The 21,314-nt window shown below is 43.1% G+C and overlaps 1 protein-coding gene across 1 annotated transcript in view; it reads left to right on the top strand.

Moving 5' to 3' along the window:
- Positions 1-21,314, top strand: part of stard9 (StAR-related lipid transfer (START) domain containing 9) — a gene marked incomplete at its 5' end in the record, with an annotated part of 264,669 nt that overhangs the window by 155,681 nt on the left and 87,674 nt on the right. Inside the window, 3 exons of the mRNA XM_060828639.1 lie at positions 667-744; positions 5,481-5,555; positions 18,080-18,259. Of these exons, the coding sequence (XP_060684622.1) occupies positions 667-744; positions 5,481-5,555; positions 18,080-18,259 (333 nt within the window). The remainder of the gene's footprint in view (positions 1-666; positions 745-5,480; positions 5,556-18,079; positions 18,260-21,314) is intronic.

Raw genomic sequence — 21,314 nt, 5'->3', positions numbered from 1 at the left:
ACTCGATTAGTTGCTTTAAATTGCTTTGTTGAATACGGAACTGATTTATGCTGGCATATTCATGCCAAGTGAGCACTCTTGAGCTCAAGAGAAGAAAGATCAGACCTGGTTCTGATTTTCTGCCCACGTTTCATTCACTTTTGATGGATCATGAGCAATTGGTGAGTTTAGAATTAGGCTTACCTCTGACGCCCTCATTTCGATAACCTGCTAACACATGAAAAAGGGTGCTGAGAAAGATACTGAAAATGTGGCACTGACAACATCTTGCATTTTTTTATTGCATCTTATAATATAAAACATCCAAAAGTGTTATACAGAATCTAACATTAATTCACATAAGCGGATTAAAGCAGGTGACCAAAAGCTTGGCCAGTGTTGAGGACCAGCTTAAAAAAGCTCGAGATGGAGAGGTTTAGGAAGATAATTCCAGCTTTAGCCCGAGATAATTGAAGGCATTGCTGCTATTGATGGAATGATTAAAGCAGGAGTTCCCTGAGCATTATACAAGCAACAATGAAATCCTATGCTAGTGTAAGGTTTTTTCGACAAAAGAGAAAAAAATGCAATGACAATAAATAGAATCATTGTATTTCTAAATTGGAATTGTTTTGTATATAAAGTGTATTTTGTAATTTAATGTTGAGTCCCCTTAACATTTTTCAGGATGCTAATGTAAAATTGATTAGAGAACTGCGTGAGGAAATTGATCGATTGAAAGCCATGCTGATGAGTTTTGAATTAGTAAGTGAAATATTCTTCATTAAAATCACAGAGTAAGCAATAAGTTAAACATGAATAATGACTGTGTATTTTAATAAAGCTTGCAGTAGTTTTATAAAAATCATACCTGATCAGATCAATTATTGTGTTGTCTATAGTTTGGTAAAAATTTCTCAAGGACATATTAACTAAATATTAGCTTTATTTCCCTTGGAGACTTATGTACAACCCTGAGTTCTGGGAACTATGGATAAAACAACTCTCCTCTGTTCTTGATAATGAAATCAGATGCTGGGCCATTTGATGCATTGTGCATTGCCCTTGTTTGTGATAACAGTAACAAGTATGTATGTTTACATAACATAAGGCAGTTTTTTAAGGCTGGAGAATTTTCGAGACATTTCACAAGAGCATAAATTGTTCAGCTTTTTGTCTCGTTATCTTAGGAAAATTGGTATGTAATGTCACTTCTTCTTTTCCTGCTTTCTGGGTTTTACTTCTAATTTGGTGGGTTTTTTTTTAATTAACTGGACAGTCACAGTCAAAGTCTTGGGTGAGTTTAGCTTTCCCTGTAGATGACAAGTTATATCAAAACAGTCATGGAAAGAAAGAAGGAAGGACTTGCATTTATAAAGTAGATTTCACATAATCAGGATGGTGTAAAGTGTTTGACGGCTGGGGAATTACTTTGAAGCGTAACTATTGAATGAGGCAAGGGAGGAAATAGTAGGGACATTGGCAATGATTTTCATTTCCTCTCTGGCCTCTGGAGAGGTGCCAGAGGACTGGAGGACAGCCAGTGTGATGCTGTTACTCAAGAAGAGAGCAAGGAATAAACCAGGAAAGTACAAGCTAGCCTGTGTGACCTTGATGGTGGGGCATCTATTGGAAGCAGTTCTGGAAGACAGAATTAATCTGTTTTTGGAGAGGCAGGGAATAATCAAGAACAGTCGGTATGGTTTTGTTAAGGTGAAGTTATGTCTGACCAACTTAACTGAACCTTTCAAAGAGGCGACCAGGTGTGTAGATGAGAGCAATGCTTTTGACGTAGTCTGCTTGGACTTCAGCAAGGTTTTTGATAAAGTCCCACATGAGAAACTGAAAGAGCCTATGGAATCCAAGAAAATTTAGTAAATTGGATTTGCAATTTTCTAAGTGGTAGCAAGGAGAGGGTGATGGTTGAGGGGTGTTTTCCAACTGTATGTCTGGGTCATGTGGAGCCTCACAGGGGTCAATATTAGGAATATAGGGACAAATGAGGCAAGGAATGATGAATATTCAGACCATGGGACTCTGTTTAAGGGCCTGGATAGACTGCATTTGGAAACTTGAGCAGATATTTCTCCATATCTAAGGAAGGATGTGCTGGCATTGGAGGGGGTCCAGAGAAAGATTACAAGAATGATCCTGGAAATGAAAGGCTTGTCATATGAGGAGTGGTTGAGGACTCTGGATCTGGATCTGCACCTGCAGTTTGAAGAGTGAGGGCAGTCTCAATGAAACTTACAGAATACTGAGAGGCATGGATAGAGTGGACATAGAGAAGATCTTTCAACAGTCGGAGAGACTAGGACCAAAAGGTAAAGCCTCAGTCTGAGGGAATGACCTTTTAGAACTGAGATGAGAAATTTCTTCAGCCAGAGGGTGGTTAATCTGTGGTTAATCATTGCCGTAGAGGGCTGAGGAGGCCAAATCATGAACATATTTAAGATAGCGATAGGAGAATGGGGTTGAGAAATATATCAGCCATGATTGAATAGGGTAACAGATTCGATGGGCTGATTGGCCTAATTCTGCTCCTATATCTTGTGTCGAAAAAATGTGGAGTTGGAAAAAGCACAGCAGGTCAAACAGCATCAGAAGAGCAGGAGAGTCAATGTTTTGGGTAGGACTGATCATCAGGACTGGGGAGAGGGAAGATGGCTGAGAAATAAATTGGGGGAGGGGAGTGGGGCTGGGGAAAGGGAAAGGTAGGTGGGGTTGTGATAGGTGGATGCACGTAAGAGGTGAATGGGATTGATCCCTGCGAAGGGTGGAGTGGGTAGGTAGGAAGGAAAATGGACAAGTTAGGTCAGGTCAAGGGGGCGTGGCAGAGAGGGAGGACTGGAGTTGGGATGAGGTGAGGAGTGGGGAGATTTGGAAACTGGTGAATTCTGTGTTGAGGCCATAAGGTTGTAGCTCCCCAGGCGGAAGATGAGATGTTTTTTCCCAGTTTGTGTGGCTTCATTTTAATAGTGGAGGAAGCCCAGGATGGACATATCATAGGGGGAGTGGGAGGTGGAGTTGAAATGGCTGGCAAATGGGAGGTGTGTTTATTGGAGCGCGTGGACCATAGATGTACCCTGAATTTGCATTCAGTCTCTCCAATGTAGAAGAGACTATATCAGGAGCAATGGATGCAGGTGAATGTCTGCTGGATTTTGAATGATTCTTTGGGGCCTTGGACAGAGTTAAGAGGGAGGTGTAGGGCAGGTGTTGCACCTCCTGTGGTCACCGGGAAAGGTGCCAGTTATAGAGAAGATGTTGGCGGTGAGTGTGGACCTAGTGAGGGAGTTGCGAAGGGAGTGGTCCCTACGGAAAGCAGATCGGGTTGGGGAAGGAAATATCTTTTTGGTGGTGGGGTCAGACTGCAGGTGGCAAAAATGGCAGAGGATAATGCATTGGATTGAGAATGGAATGTGAGGATGAGGAGAACTCTGTCCTCCTTATGGTGGGGGGAGGTTGAGGGTAGAGGTGTGGCTATGGGCACCTGCATGGGTTTCAGTTATGCCTGCCTCATCATGGGGTACGTGGAACAATCCTTGTTCTAGATGTACACTGGCCCCACCCCACAGCTCTTTTCTCGGTACATCAATGACTGTTTGGGTACCACTTCTTGCTCCCACCTGGACCTTGAAAATTTATTCATTTTGTCTCCAGTTTCCACCCCTCAATGACTTTTGCATTGTAATTTTCCAACATGATTTGGAGATGCTGGTGTTGGACTGGGGTGTACAAAGTTAAAAATCACAGCACACCAACTTATAGTCCAACAGGTTTACTTGGAAGCAGTAGCTTTCGGAGCGCTGCTCCTTCATCAGCTGGTTATGGAGTACACAATTGTAAGACACAGAATTTATAGCAAAAGTTTACAGTGTCATGTAACTGAAATTATAAAATTGAAATTGAAAAATACCTTGATTGTTTAAGTCTCTCATCTGTTAGAATGACCATGTTAGTTTCACTTCTTTCATTTGTGATCACAAAGCATTTTTTAAAAGTTACATTCTCAGGTTAACTTTAACAATTGGTGTTAGCCCAGATAATGTGTTGAAGGTGTTAGCCCTCTGTGTGCTGTTGTCTGTGCCATAATGTTTAGACTGATCCTAATCTAAAAAAAATCAATTAACAGAGTCTTACGTGGATCCATGCAATTTTTGAGCAAAATGCAAGTACAAATTCACCCCACAAGTGTGTGTGTGTGTCTGGGGTGGGACGTTCTGAGTGTCTGTGAGTGAGTGTAAAGGGTTTATGTCTGTGAGAGGGTGCAAGTGAGAATGTGGGAGTGTGTGTGTCCCTGATGCATGCATGACCCTGATCTTTCCATAACTGATCATTTTAACACATTATGCTGCTCCCATTCCCGCTTGTCTGTCCTCAGTATGCTGCAATGCTCCAGCAAATCACAATGAAAACTGGAGGAGCAACATCTCATCTTCAGACTAGGCACATTACAACATCTGGACTTAATAGTGAGTTCAGCACCTTCAAATTGTAAACCCATTATTTCCCTTTTTTAGCTTTGTTTGTTACATTCTCTGTCACCATGTCCTCTCTCCCTTTCCCTTACCCCATTAAGACGCCTGTTCTTCCTAGTCTGGCAGAGAGACACCCCGTTGTTCTGCCATTCTCACATTCGGATCACTTAATCTAAACTATCAACATCCTTTCTCACCCAACACTCCAATCCCAACTTTGCCCCACCCCTCAACTGTTGCATAAATGCTGCCTCCTTGAAACTTCACTTTAGCTCTGATGAAAAGTAATCTAGATTTGAAACATTAGCTTGCTTCCTGTCCATGGATGCTGCCTGACCCACTGTGATTACGAGCATTTTTTGTTTTCAGTACAGATTCCAGCATCTGCAGTAATTTGCTCCTGTCTAGTGGTATTGTTTGATGGTTATAGATTGGCCAGGAATACATTTTGCCCTTCTTTGAATGGGGCGTGCCATGTCATTGCCTGAACTGGAGGATAGTACCTCACCAGTGCAACATTTCCTCAAGTGATGACAGCTAAGATTTGGTGTCCAGGAATTGGTCTTCATTGGGACTGTGTGACTTGAGGGAGTGGGAGGCATGACTGAGTAAAACCAACAGTGAAGAGAGAAAATAATTTGGGGTAAGTGTGAAAAGAGTTGGGAGAATTTAAATGAGGAACAAGTCCAGGGAATTATTCTTCAATGGCAAGGGATAATCTAAATTCATTCAATTCTGTATTGTTGGACTTTGAAGTAACCTGATTCATGCTAGTTAGAAATATGGGTTTGTTCTGAAACCTCAAATGTAGAGCAATTGTTCTCATTACAGGTTACAATAATGTTCTTAGATGACTCAACTAGATTTTAATAAGATACATGACTTCGCTATTGTGATGGCCATTATTAGTTTCAACCCAACACTGAGTATTGTCTCACCATGATCCCATTAGTTGTATGCCTGGAGGGTTTGTTCAATCCATTTTGCACAAAAGTAAAAATAATCAATGTTGTTTTGCAGCGAAACTCCAGTCCTTCTTTAAGCGATGAAAAAGATGGAAGCCTAACAGAAATGTTACTTCAAAATGAACTCAAGGTTGGTTGTGCACTATCTGAGAGAAAATGATTTTTATGTTTTACCTGGTCATTTGCTAATCCAGATCTTGAGTATTGTACCCTCTACCAGTCTTTACCTATCCCCACTGCATCCCACCTATTCCTTTCACTTTAGCTAGATGTACCTTTGTACTCTTAAAATTACCTTTATTTAGCTTTAAAACACTTGACTTAGATTCACATTTTTAAAAATTCACTTGTGGAATGTGAACATTTCTGGTTGGCCAGCATTTATTGCCCGTACCTAGTTGCCCTTCAAAAGGTGGTGGTGATCTGTCTCCTTGAATCCCTGAAGTCTGTAAGTTGACCCACAATACCCTGAGGGAGTGAATTCCAGGATTGACTCAGTGACAGTGAAGGAATGGCGATATATTTCCAAGTCAAGATGGTGAATGACTTGGAGGGAAACTTGCAGGAGGTGGTGTTCCCACCTATCTCCTTCTACATGGAAGTGGTCATGAGTTTGGAAGGTGCTGCTCTTTGGTGAATTTCTGCAGTGCATCTTGTAAATAGTACACAGTGCTGCGACTGAATGGCAGTGTTAAAGGGAGTTGCTGCTTGTCGATGTGGTGCCAATTAAGCAGGCTGCTTTGTCCTGCACGGTGTCAAGCTTCTTGTGTTATTGGAGTGGCACCCATCCAGGTAAATGGGGAGTCTTCGATCACACTCCTGACTTATGCCTTAGAGATTTCAAGAGGTGAGTTACTCTGTGTATTTCTAGCTTCAGACCTAATTTCATGGCCACTATGTTTATGTGGTGAGTCCAGTTGAGTTTCTGGTCAATGGTCGTTCCAAGGATGTTGATAGTGGGGGATTTTAGTCAGGCTTTTGACAAGGTCCCTCATGGGAGGCTCTTCTAGAAGATTAAGATGGATGGGACTTGGTCGTATGGATTCAGAATAGGCTTGCCCAAAGAAGGCAGAGGGTAGTGGTGGAAGGATGTTTTCACTGTTGGATGTTTGTGACTACTTCTGTTCCACAGGGATCCATACTGGGACCTCTGTTGTTTGTGATATATATAAATGACTTGGTTGAAAATGTCCATGGGTAGGTTTGTTGATGATACGAAGATTGGTGCAATTATGAGTAGTGTAGAATGCTATCAATGGATATAGCAGGTATGGGCACCAAAATAGCAGGTGGAGTTTAATTGAAGTGAGTGTAAGGTGCTGCACTTTGCGAAATCAAGCATTATGGAAAAGTATACACTTAATGACGGGACCCTGAACAGTATTGACGAACAGCAGAATCTTGGGGTTCAAGTCCATAACTCCCTGAAAATAATCATGCAAGTAGAAAGGATAGTAAAGCAGGCATGTGGGATGCTTACCCTTATTGGTCAGGGAACTGAGTACACAAGTCAGAATGTCATGTTGTAGCTTTATAAGCTTTGGTTAGGCCATACATCAAGTATTGCGTTCAATTCTGGTTGCTACATTACAGGAAGCATGGTAGAGACTTTGGAGAGGGTGCAGAAGAGGTTTACCAGGATGTTGCCTGTATTAGAGGGTATGAGCTATAAGGATAGCTAGAAAAACTCTGGTTGTTTTCTCTGGAGCGACATATGCTGAGGGAAGACTTAATAGAAGAGTTGCATAGATAGTGTTGATTATCAGAATATTTTTCCCAGACATTTGAAATGTGTCATGCATTTGAAATGGGACATGCATTTAATGTGAAAGGGGAAAGTTCAAAGGAGATGTGAGAAGCAAGTTCTTTCACACAGAGTGGTAGGAATCTGGAATGCACTGCCAGGTTTGATGGTGAAGGCAGATAAGATAGAGGAGTTTGAGATTTTTAGATAAGTACACGAATATGCCGGGAAAGGAGGGATGAGGACCAAGGGCAGGCAGAAGGGATTGGTTAAATTTAGTGTCATGTCAACACAACATTGTGGGCTGAAGGGCCAGTTCCTGTGCTGAATTATTGTATGATCCAGTAATGGTTAACACTATTGAATGTTTAAGGGGTAGTAGTTAAATTGTTTCTTATTGGAAACAGTCATTGACTGGCTTATGTGAGGTGTGAATGCTACTTGCCATTTTTCAGCCAAGCCTGGATATTGCCCGGGTCTTGTTAGATTTGAACATGGACTGCTTCAGTATCTGAGGAATTATGAATGGTGCTGAACATTGTATAATAATCAGCGAGCATCCCAACGTCTGACTTTCTGACTTAGGGAAAGTCATTGATGAGGCAGCCCTTCGGCCCACAATGTTGTGTTGACATGACATGAAATTAAACTAATCCCTTCTGCCTGCCCTTGGTCCTTATCCCTCCTTTCCCGGCATATTCATGTACTTATCTAAAACACTCAAACTCCTCTATTTTATCTGCCTTCAAACGCCCACAACATCAAGGCTGTCACACTCGCCTCGCCTATGAAATTTAGCTCTTTGTCCATTTCGCTGAGTGGCCCTGGCGGGATCCAAACTGAGTATTACTGAGCACGTGCTGCTTGATGACATCCTCCATTACTTTACTGATGATCGAGAGTAGACTGATGGAGCGATAATTGGCCGGGTTGGATTTGTCCTGTTTTGTGTACAGGACACATTGTTGAGTAGATGCCAGTGTTCTAGCTGTACTAGAAGAGCTTGGTTAGGGGAGCAGCATGTTCTGGAGCAGCAAGTCTTCAGTACTTTTGCTGAATGTCATCGGGGCCCAGAGCTTTTTGTAGAATCCAGTGCCTCCAACTGTTTCTTGATATCATGGGTGAATCGAATTGGCTGAAAACTGGCATTTGTGATGTTCGGAACCACTGGAGGAGGCTGAGATGGAGCCCTCAGCGCTTCTGGCTAAAGATTGCTCTGAATGCTTCAGCTTTATCTTTTGCATTGATGTGTTGGGCTCTTCCATCATTGAGGATAGGGATAGTTGTGGAGCCGCCTCCTCCAGTAAGTTGTCCTCCGCCATTCACAATTGGGTGTGGCAAAACTTCAGAACTTAGATCTGATCAGTGATGGGATCAATTAACATTATCAGCAAGTAGTAATGCAAGTTGTCCAGTCTGGTAGCTTCACCAGGTTAACACCTAATTTTTAGGTATGCCCTGATGCTGCTCCTGGCATGCCTTCCTACACTATTCATGGAACCAGGTTTACCCTGGCTTGATTTAATGGTTGAGTGCAGGATATGCCAGGCCATGAGGTTGCAGATTGCAACTGTTGTTGATGGACCACAGTGCCTCATGGATGCCCAGTCTTGAGTCACTAGATCTACTTGAAGTCATCTGAAGCTATTTGGTATGCTGATAGTGCTACACAACACAATGGAGGTTATTCTCAATGTGAAGGCAGGACTTTGTCTCCACAAGGACTGTGCGGTGGTCACTCTTACTGATACTGACCTGTATGTGCTTTAGCTTCTCTTGGCAATAGAGAACTGTGCTAGTCCCCTGAATGTATAGTCCTCTATTACGACAACATTCCTATTTTCTTCTCTCGCTTAAGTTGCTTCCTGTACCTCTGTGTTATGGTTAGTTCACTCATCCACCTTGGAGGCCCTGTTTTTATCCATGCAAGCAGCAAAAAATCTTGAACATGTTAGACAATTACAAGGGCCAAGACTCTTCCAGTTGTGTTTTCTTGGCTGCTTTATCTGCTTTGCTCACAGTCACCGTCTCCTATCCCTGACCATGAAACGCATCAACAGGTGTGACTCCCTCTGGGTAAGCTTCCCCTTCTTGTGCACTGCAGTGTCTGGGACTCACCTTAGCTCTGTGACTCTGAGCCGAAGCTCATCAAACCGTAAATACTGCAGAAGTCATTGCCACGGATCACAACAGTATTCATCAGGTTCCACAGGGAGTTCCCACTTATAGTCAAACCAGCGATCAGTGTGTTTCACATCAGTGTTGTAATAGATTACTACTGATGTGTTCGTTTAACGTGTGAGTTTTACTTTACCATTCATTCTCAGAAATTATCTAATTTGTGGTCTGTAATGTGGACACAGCCATTTCTCTGTATGGAAATTCTGCTTCCCTGACACTAATTTTCACATCCATTTTCCACTTTTTATGCTACTTTCTGGTCTCTCACTGTTCTCTCCTCCCCTTGTTCGACACACCCCTCCGTGCCTCTCGTGCTGCTTTCTACTCTCTTCCCCCCTCACACTGTTCTCTGCTGTCCCTGCCCTTCCTGCTTCTCTCTGCCCTCTTCCTGCTAGGGCACGATATATAGAGTTATTAGTGAATCCTAAGGGATCTTGGGTTTTTGCAAAAAACTATTAAACACAAACACAGAGGGATTATGCTGAACAATAATGAAGTTCCGATCTGGCTGCATTTTAGAATATTTCATTCAGTTCTGTTTACTGTAAGAGCATGTAGAGCAGATTTACCAGGATGGTACCAAGGATGAGGAATTTGAGCTACAAACTTAGATTATAGGCTGGGATTTCTCTTGGAGCAGCGAGTTGAGGGAACGGTTGTGCAATGTCGACATAATGACAAGGTTGGAGTATGCAAAAAGAGGAAGAATTGTCCCTGTTAGCAGATAGTACCAAAGACTTGAGAGCACAGATTGAATATTTTGGGCAAGAGAATAGAGGAACATGAGAAAGATCTATTTTATGTAACAAATATACAAGCAAGTTAGTTAGCTGCAGGAATAGGCCTTTCAGCCTGCTCCATTACTCAATAAGATTATGGCTGATTTGATTACACTACATTCTTGTTTAACCCTGTTATCTTTTTAATCCCTTGCTTTATTAAGAATCTGTCTAACTGTGCCTCTTTTAAAAAAAGGGCAGATCTTATGGAGGTCTGAGCAGCTTGGGCTATGGTAAGATTTATAGGGAATCCTATGAGAAGTCCCAAAAGGCCTATCTTGATGTTGGGAGTATCTTGCACCAACTTTTATGCTTCAGCCAAGCAGTGAGATGATTTTCTCTCTCAGCAGGTGATTGCCAATTAAAGGGGATTACAGCTTGTGAAATGCTTTATTAATGCTGCAACTCACCTCATTAATATTCAGCTTCCCATCTTACCAAACACGCTAATCAGGCCAGGCATGAAGAAAGCCTGACAGGGAAGTCGGACTGTATACTTGGCGACATCAGCTCACTGGTTGCTCCAAAGGGCCTCCATACCAGACACCAACATCTCAGGGCAACTTCATGGACGTCAGCCACATTCATTCCGTGCCCACAGATATTGCTATCTGACCTGTAATGGTATATCTCCAATCTGTTCACAAGATGCTTCTGCACTTCAGTGCTGCACTTTGATAATTACTGGTACAATCCATTGTCATGCCATTGCAAGGGCACTGTTAGCTCAGAGATATGCAACCAGCTCCTGGACTGGACCAGGCTGTGCTCGTGCTCTGTTTGCTTGCTGTCACTCTGAGCTTACCTAGATGCACACAACATCCTTTCCATGCTGTGTTTTGCCCCCTCAGCCAGAGATATCAGGCTGATATTATCTTGACTATTCTCTGTGTTATCTTGACTTGCCATTTAGGCACACTGATAGAAAGTTTAAATAGTTTGTCATGGTTGTCAGCAGGCCTCAGTCAGGTCAAGGTGATAGTCTTCACGTAGAAGGCTCTGGCATAATAATTCAAGGGCAATTCATTTTGGATGCAATCAGTCAGTCCCTCGGGTCAGGAGCTGTGGGTGAGGAGTTGAATGTCAAGCAGTCCCCCCACATTCTGCCCTATAGTGAGAGAAGGCAGGTACTAAAGGAGTGGAAGTGGGGGACTCAGTTATTACTATTGTTGCATATGACAGTTGTCCTGAGTGAGTGAGTAAGCAGCACAGAGGGAATGCAGGGTTAGTGCTGTCAGGGATTCTGGTGAGTGAAGGCAAATGAGGGAAGATGTTGCAGGCAATAGTGAGAGTGATACAACATAAACATAGATAAAGATAAATTATGATAGGATAGAGACAATTTACTGAGATACATTTACCTTAAGTAAGGAAAGAAAAAAGTTGCCAAATGGAGTAAAATGTGGGAAAATGTGAAGTTGCTTATGTTGGAAGTGAGAACAAAATAAGAGTTTTATTTAAATGGAGAATAAGGAGGAGTGGAAGCTCAGCAGAAATAGGCCATTTGACCCTTTTAGCCTGCTCCATTATTCAATAAGATTATGGCTGATTTGATTACACTAAATTCTATCTAACTCTGTTGACTTTTTAATGCTGTGCTTTATCAAGAATCTGTCTAACTATGCCTTAGAAAAATTAAGGGTCAAATCTTAGAGGTCTGAGCAGCTATGGTAAGATGTACACAGAATTGAATGAGAAGTCCCAAGAGGCCTATCTTGATGTTGGGAGCATCTTGCATCAGCTTTTATGCTTCAGCCAAGCAGTGAGATGATCTTCTCTCTCAGCAGGTGATTGCCACTTAAAGGGGATTATAGCTTGTGAATTGCACAAAATACCGAAAACTAGCACACATGTACAGCAGGTAATCAGCTGAAAATGTGTTGCTGGTTAAAGCACAGCAGGTTAGGCAGCATCTCAGGAATAGGGAATTCGACGTTTTGAGCATAAGCCCTTCATCAGGAATGAGAGAGAGTAGCCAGGCAGGCTAAGATAAAAGGTAGGGAGGAGGGACTTGGGGGAGGGGTGATGGAGGTGGGATAGGTGGAAGGAGGTCAAGGTGAGGGTGATAGGCCGGAGTGGGGTGGGGGCGGAGAGGTCAGTAAGGAGATTGCAGGTTAGGAGGGCGGTGCTGAGTTGAGGGAACCGACTGAGACTAGGTGGGGGGAGGGGAAATGAGGAAACTGGAGAAATCTGAATTCATACCTTGTGGTTGGAGGGTTCCCAGGCGGAAGATGAGGCGCTCCTCCTCCAGCCGTCGTGTTGTTATGTTCTGCCGGTGGAGGAGTCCAAGGACCTGCATGTCCTCGGTGGAGTGGGAGGGAGAGTTAAAGTGTTGAGCCACGGGGTGGTTGGGTTGGTTGGTCCGGATGTCCCAGAGGTGTTCTCTGAAGCGTTCCGCAAGTAAGCGGCCTGTCTCCCCAATATAGAGGAGGCCACATCGGGTGCAGCGGATGCAATAGATGATGTGTGTGGAGGTACAGGTGAACTTGTGGCGGATATGGAAGGATCCCTTGGGACCTTGGAGGGAAGTGAGTGTGGAGGTGTGGGCGCAAGTTTTACATTTCCTGCGGTTGCAGGGGAAGGTGGTGGCCTCCTCTATATTGGGGAGACAGGCCGCTTACTTGCGGAATGCTTCAGAGAACACCTCTGGGCCGCCCGGACCAACCAACCCAACCACCCCGTGGCTCAACACTTTAACTCTCCCTCCCACTCCACCGAGGACATGCAGGTCCTTGGACTTCTCCACCGGCAGAACATAACAACACGACGGCTGGAGGAGGAGCGCCTCATCTTCCGCCTGGGAACCCTCCAACCACAAGGTATGAATTCAGATTTCTCCAGTTTCCTCATTTCCCCTCCCCCCACCTTGTCTCAGTCGGTTACCTCAACTCAGCACCGCCCTCCTAACCTGCAATCTCCTTACTGACCTCTCCGTCCCCACCCCACTCCGGCCTATCACCCTCACCTTGACCTCCTTCCACCTATCCCACCTCCATCGCCCCTCCCCCAAGTCCCTCCTCCCTACCTTTTATCTTAGCCTGCTTGGCTACTCTCTCTCATTCCTGATGAAGGGCTTATGCTCGAAAAGTCGAATTCCCTATTCCTGAGATGCTGCCTAACCTGCTATGCTTTAACCAGCAACACATTTTCAGCTGTGATCTCCAGCATCTGCAGACCTCATTTTTTACTTACAGCAGGTAATCAGGAAGGCTAATGAAACACTGGGAGTGTGGTTCTGGAAAAGCATAGCAGGTTAGGCAGCATCCAAGGAGCAGGAGAATTGACGTTTTGGATATAAGCTGTTCCTCAGGAATGAGGGGCTGATGAAGGTTCATTCCTGATGAGGGCTCATGCCCGAAACGTCGATTTTCCTGCTCCTCGGATGCTGCCTGACCTGCTGTGCTTTTCCAGAACCACACTCGATTCTGATCTCCAGCATCTGCAGTCCTCACCTTCTCCTAATGAAATATTGGTCCTTATTTCAAGGGTGTTGGAATTATAATTAGAATCCCTACAGTATGGAAACAAGCCCTTCAGCCGAACAAGTCCACACCAACCTGCTGAAGAATAACCCATTCCCCTATCCTATATTTTACTCCTGACTAATGCACCTAACTCTCACATTCCTGAACACTATGGGCAATTTAGCATGGCCAATTCACCTAACTTATACATCTTTGGATGGTGGGAGGAAACCCACACAGACACTGGGAGAACGTGCAAACTCCACACAGTTGACCATGGCTGGAATCGAACACGGCTGCCTGGCGCTGTGAGGCAGCAGTGTTAACCACTGAGTCACCGTGCTGCCCTGACAGCAGTTGGAGTATACGGGGAGAGAAGTCTTACTGCTACTGCACAAGGTGCTGGTGAGACCGCATATGGGGTGCAGTGAGCAATTTTGGTCCCTCTATGTAACAGAAGATATCCATCCCATTCTCCCAGTTTCTTTACATCTGTCACATCCCTTCTGGTAATGCCACTTTCTCCAGGGTGCCTCAGAAATCCCCACCATTCTCCCCTCAACTGAGGATTGCCCACTATGATGGTTGACAGGACCCTCTGCCGTATCTGACCTCTTCCCTCTCACAATAATGATAGGCTCCCGATCCTCACTTTCCACCCCACTAGTATCCTCATCCAAAGAATCGTAAGTTCCCATTTCCGCTCCAGCAAAATGCCACCACCAAGTACATATACGCCTCCCCTACCTTGTCAGTATTCTGCAGCGCCTGTTCCCTCCGGGACACACTGGTCCACTCCTAATACCTCCCAAATCCCAAGGCATCTGCCCATTTACTTCCTCCCTCCTAACTATCCAAAGCCCCAAAAATACTTTCCAGATGAACAGCAATTTTGCCTGAACTCAATCTAGTCTACTGTGTTCACAGTTCACAATATGGTGGTTTCTGCATTAGGGAGATGGAACACAAACTGGGTGACTGCCTTAAGGACCACCTGCGTCCTGTCTGTAAAAATGACCCTGAGCTCTTAGTTGTTCTGTGACCAACATCTCTGCCTCCAATGAAGCTCTGCAAGAACAGCATTTTATTTTCTGTTGGTCACCTTGCAGCACTCTGGTCTCTGTATTGAGTTCAATTATTTTAGAACCTGAACACCTTCTTCCATGTCTTTTAACCAAACCACACCCCACACCCTGTAATGGCATGTGCTGCTTTCATAGTCATACAGCATAGAAACAGACCTTTCAATCCAACCAGTCCATGCCGAACATAATCCCAAACTAAACTAGTCCCACCTGCCTGCTGCTTGCCCATATCCCTTTGAACATTTTTTATTCATGTACTTTTCCAAATGTCTTTTACATGTTGTAACTGGGCCCACATCTCCCACCTCGTGAAGTTCATTCCCCATGCAAATCATTCTCTGTTAAAATAAAATTTGCCTGTCATGTCTTTTTAAAATCTCTCTCCTCTCATCTTAAAAATATGCTTCCTATTCTTGAAATCACCCATCCACGGGATAAGACAATACCATTAACTCTATCTATACCTCTCATTATTTTATAAACATCTATCAGGTCACCTCTCAATGTCCTACAATCCAGTGAAAAATGTCCCAGCCTGTCTAGCCTTTTTTTAAATAACTGATACCTTCCATTCCCAGCAACATCCTGGTAAATCTCTTCTGAGCCCTTTCCAACTTAACAATATCCGTCCTACAAGTGGGAGACCAGAACTGGACACAATATTCCAGAAGAGGCCTCATCAATGTCCTATACAACCTCAACATGACTTCCCAACTCCTATGCTCAACTATGCCAAATGCCTTTTTACCCACCCTATCTATATGTGACACAATTACTAGTTCCCTCTGTTCTACAAGATTACCTAAGGCCCCACCATTAATTATACAAGCTCTACTCCTGTTTGTTATACCAAAATGCAGTAATTCACATCTATCGAGATTGAGTGCCATCTGCCATTTTTCAGCCTATTGACCCATTTTATGAAGATCCTTTGTAATCTTAGAAAGCCTTCTTCACTGTCTACTGTGCCACCAATTTTGGTGTCATCCACGCACTTTCTAACCGTGCCTTCTACATTCTCATCCAAATCATTTATATAAATGAAAACAAAAGAGGACCCAGAACTGATCCCTGTGGAACATCACTGGTGACAGATCTCCAGTCCAAATAGCAACTCTCCACCACTGCTTTCTATCTCCTGCCATTAAGCCAATTATCCAATTGGTAAACTTACCCTGAATCCCATGTGCCCTAACTTTATTAATTAGCCTACCGTGCGGAACCTTGTCGAAGGCTTTACTAAAATCCAAAAAAACAACATCTACTGCTGTTGTCATCTATCTTTTCGGTAACTTCTTCAAAAACTCAATCAAGTTTGTGAGACACTATTTTCCTTGCACAAAACCATGCTGACTATCCCAAATCAATTTTTGTCTCTGTAAATGTCCATAAATCCTATCATTTATAATCACCTCTGACAATTTACCCTCAATGGAAGTCAGAATCGCAGGTCTACAGTTTTCCGATTTCTCCTTACACCCTTTCTTAAGCAAAGGTACAATATTTCGAAGGATATGGGACAAGTGTTGGCAAATGGGACTAGAATAGACTAGGATATCTGGTCGGCATGGACGATTAGATTAGATTACTTACAGTGTGGAAACAGGCCCTTCGGCCCAACAAGTCCACACCGACCCGCCGAAGCACAACCCCGGGTCTCTGGCGCTGTGAGGCAGCAGTGCTAACCACTGTGCCACCGTGCCGCCCACTAAGTTGGACCAAAAGGTCTGTTTCCGTGCTGTACATCTCTGACTCTATGACTCTATTAGCCACCCTCCAGTCATCAGTGACCTTGCCCGTAGTAATAGATGATGCAAATTTTTCTGCAAGGGATCTCACAGTTTCTTCCCTTACTTCCCACAACGTTCTGGGATATCAGAGTTCAGGTTCTAGACTATTGTTTAAGACCTCCTGAATTTCCTGTTCTGTAATGTGAACCCAATAGTCAACCCATTTTCTCCCAATTACGGTCCTGCTTTTCTGGCATACCATTATGTACCCTTTATTTGCATAAATGTTGTTCTCTCTCTCTCTCTTTCTTCGTGTAAGGCTGAGATAGATAGATTCTCGATCAGTAGGGGAACGAAGGATTATGGGGACAAATGCTGAAAAGTCAAATTCAGGAATGTTAGATTAGCCATGATCCTATTTAATGGCAGAGCTAGGTCTGACAACCTATTCCTGTTCTTATTTCTTCTCTTCTTATGGTAGAGAATGAGCCTTCGTGGGGTGTGGGTGCAATAGCAGAGGTACAGTGAGTTCAAAATATGAGAGAGAAGGTGGTGGCACTTTACACTAGTGGAGTGCAGGAGGTTATTGACCTCTTCCTATATTGCTGTGCATTCCAGTAGATACCTAAGAGTGCTCTAACTTGGGTGTCAACTTTGGATTAGACTGGCATGGTTCGCTGTTGTAGTCTGTGCTGCTGGTCCTTGGTGAAGAGGATGTCCGGTATGACCTCCATGATTGTGCTCGCAAAGCACGGTGCCAAGTCTCCCCTAGTCTGCCATGTCCAGGTCATAGGCCAGGGATGTGCCAGGCTGATGATGCTTGTCCAGGTGCACCATGGGCTTTTGAAAATGGTGTGGGCACAAAGGATGCTGATATTTTAGTGATGTCTATTGAGTGGAGTGTTATATGAACAGTGTGTGGTAAATGAGGCTAGAATTGATGTAAGGGATACCATAAGAATGGAGTAGTTAGTTAATGAGGCGGATTGGTCAGATACGATAAGAAAATGCACTGGACATTTTGGTAAGAAATCTTCCAAAAAAGATGACACAACAGTCAGCCAAGAAAACCCAAGATTCAGCCCCAAATATTTTGAGGAAGCGTGTTCCAGAGACACCACCACATCTCTCGCTCTCAAATTGGTGACCAGTGGTTTTTAAACTGTGAACCTTTGTTTTTGAATTTCATTGGCAACGTTCTCTTGATACGTACCCAGTAAATGTTAATGACGTGGGGGATGGAGATGATCACTGATTTTGAAAGGAAATTGGATGGACACTTGAAGGAAATAAATTCTCGGGGCTGTAGTGATAGTTGGGTGTAGGAATGGGAATGACTTGATTGTTCCACAGCCAGCAGGCATGAACTCAATGCGCTGAATGAACATTCCTGTGCTGTAAATGACTCTACAGCTCTTACCATTTGAGGCATAAGTAAAATGTTAAGGTGCTAAAGGAGTAGGCAGATGGCCTAAATATCTTCCTATTTATTACACAAAATACTTCATAATGCTGTATCATAATGATAGTTGTAGATTAGATGAAACTGCGTTGTTGTTGTCTCTCTTTGTGTGATAAAACCATTGATATGCAATACAGACTTCAGTGCATGAATGTGAAGTCTAACTTAGAATTAAAGCAGATTGCCTGAATTGCTGTGATCTTTCTCAGATAGACCAACTTGCCAAAGATTGGACAGACAGATGGAAAGACACAAAAGCAATCATGGAGGAGTACTATGTGGATATAAACCGAGGAAAAGCAGGAGTGATTGTTGCCTCCCAGTTACCTCATTTAATAGCAGTGGATGAGGATATATTAAGTACAGGTGTTGCTCTCTACCATCTTAGGGTAAGTTTTAAAATGTTTTTGAAGTTGATATAGTATTCATTTAATTCCTTTAAAATTACATGGATTCATCTGCTAATATTTTCTGGCCTTGTCTGTCTTTTTCAGAGATATCTGTACAAGTTCTCCTGATTAGTAGGTTACCTGCTTCTATGCTTATGCTACTATTGATTAGTCAATGGACATGCAAGTGGACATTTTCCGTTTTCATGGACTTATTTTGTGCTGTCTTGCCTCAATAGTCTTCCTAGCTGTGAATAATTATAAAATTGGGGACTTACCACTCCATAGAGAAACGGTTTGCTACATTTTCCTGAGACTCCATTAGCTAAATGGCTAAGGTTCACAGTGAGGAGGACTAACAATTTGAGAAGAATAAAGTGTAAGACTGGTCAATTGAGAACTAATAATTAGCTGACTGCAAGCGTTTGTTTTTTTTGAAAGCAGCATATTGTAAAAGAAGGTAAAGACTGAGGGATGTAAAGAGTGTTCTAATTCAGCAAAGGTTTTAGCTCCATAGATGGACTCATTTCATGTAAAGAAAACACTGCAACGCTTTGAATTACAGATTTGATAATTACCCCTTAATTATTAGTGCATTGCCTTCAGGAGATTATATAAACCCAACACATTGTTACAGCACAGAGGGAGGCTATTCAGCCCATTTGATCTGCACATGCTCTCTATTGGCTAAATTGACCTAGAGCCTCACCCCCATCCTCTCCCTGTAAATATTTCCTTTTCAGATAATATTCCAATTGCCTCTTGAAGGTCTCGATTAAACCAGTCTCCACACACACCCATGCAGTGCATTACAGATCCTAACCATACTCTGCGTGAAAATATTTCTCCTCATCTCCGTTGATTCTTTTGTCAGTTAACTTCAGTCCTGCCCTTTTGTTTTTAATCCTTCCACCAATGGGAAGCTTCTCCAATGAAGCATCTTAGGAACTTGGCGAATGTCAGAACAAATACTCTGTTTGATAACCAATAAGATTTAGATTGCAAAATCTAAAGTATACTGAGCTAAATCTAAACCTGAATGTAATGATCACGACAAGGTCAGCAAGTGGACTTCATCAAATATGAGTTCCCTAATTGGGGCTGTTGATCTGGTTCAATCAGGGAGCCTTGGATGACATGTGAGTATAGGCAGCATGCTGGCTCAGTGGTTAGCACTGCTGCCTCAAGGTCCCAGGTTCGATTCAAGCTTCAGGCGACTGCCTGTATGGAGTTTGCACATTTTCCCCGTGTCTGTGTGGGTTTCCTCTGGGTGCTTCAGTTTTCTCCCACAGTCCAAAGATGTGCAGGTCAGGTGAATTGACCATGCTAAATTGCCCATCGTCAGAGGGAAATGGGTCTGGGTGGGTTACTCTTCGGAGGGTCAGTGTGGACTAATTGGGCTGAAGGGCCTGTTTCCACACTGTAGGGAATCTAATCTAATCAATAGGTGTGTCAGACATTTTGTTCACTCTGAGAGTTGTCTCCAAGGGAGCTGGATCAGTAACAAGGACTCTCCAAGTGGAAATAAAAAGTGACTTAGTGGTGGGATACCAGCCTCTATGGAGTTATTTCAAACAGAGTGGTGATGGAAAAGGAAAGGGGGGAAAAATAGAGTGAAATCAGTTACAGAAAGAGAAAAGGTGGAGAGCAAAGGATGTGGAAAAAAATAGTGTTGGTATTTAACATTGTGTTTAACAATCTCCAACAACTATTCTCTACCTGGAGGAACAAAACTCTGGCAAGAATTTGATCGACAATTACTATCATAAAGCATATTATATATGGGCCAGCATGGTGGCTCAGTGGGTTGAACTGTTGCCTCACAGCACCAGGGATTTGGGTTTGATTCCACCCTTCGGCGACTGTCTATGTAGAGTTTGCATATTCTCCCCATGTTTGCATGGGTTTCCTCTCTGTGCTCCAGTTTCCTTCCACAATCCAAAGATGCGCAGGCTGGATAGATTGGCCATGGGAAATGCAGAGTCCCAAGGATAAAGTGAAGGGTGGTTCTGGGTGGTATGCTTTTCGGAGGGTTGGTGTGGACGCGATGGGTAGAATGGCCTGCTTCAACACTGTGGCATCATTATTCTACGATCAGGATTCTTTGACCATATACTGGGCTTCATTTTATTTTGTCATTAAATTTAACACACTGTGCAAAGGCAGCAACTCCATAAAAGAGATCGGAAAATTAAGTCTAAGATGTTATTTCAGTGAATCTAACAACAAAGTATTATCTTATGGTCTTTTGCAATGTACAGAATAGCTCACAGTACAAATTGCAGGTTGATTTTTATGTGAATAATTGTTTGTGAAATGGATGTTAATTTTTCCCAGTTCTTCAGATAAATCAGCTAAATGTCTGACTTTAAGACTTTTAGAAATTCTAAATCTTAATCTATAATAGTAAGGTGAGGCGAGTGCATTTTTAAAAAATGTTTATACTGTGAACTATCTCTTGATTGACATTTAATGTGGATTAGTACTAAGTTATCTCAGACCAGTGTTTTTGAACGGTAAGACTGTGCTCATGCTGCATTTTTTAACAAATTGTGTCGTGTTTATTTTTAGATAACTTCTGGGTAAATTGTTAAACAAACAGAAAAGTCCTTTACTAGGGTGATGTGCTCTTCCTGTCAGTCATGGGAGATCAGGGAGAATTTAAATGTTCCTGGAGACTATGTCTGCAAATCCTATCGGATGGCATGGATTTTGGTTAGAGCGGCAGTTAGAGGCAATGAGGAGTTTACAAGACCAAAGGTGTGTGATGAATGGCAGTTACAGGAAGATGGAGACACTGCAGATACAGTTAGGTAGATGGTTGACCACTAGTAATGGTAGGAGAGGTAGCTAGGTGGTGCAGGAATCTTCTGTGACAACCACCATCTCAAACAGATATGTCACTTTGGATACTGTAGGGGGAGGGTTTCTCAGGGGAGTATAGCACTGTCAACCAGGGTTTCTGATTTCATGACTGACTCTGCTGTAATGAGGGCTATATCATTATAATAGAAGCTTCTTGAGTCTGGGGCACAAACAGATATTTATGTGGCTG

Source organism: Hemiscyllium ocellatum, chromosome 8 (genome assembly GCF_020745735.1).
Source record: "Hemiscyllium ocellatum isolate sHemOce1 chromosome 8, sHemOce1.pat.X.cur, whole genome shotgun sequence".
Lineage (NCBI taxonomy): Eukaryota > Metazoa > Chordata > Chondrichthyes > Orectolobiformes > Hemiscylliidae > Hemiscyllium > Hemiscyllium ocellatum.
The sequence above is the reverse complement of the archived record's forward strand: the minus strand, read 5'-3'. Positions and strand labels throughout refer to the sequence as shown.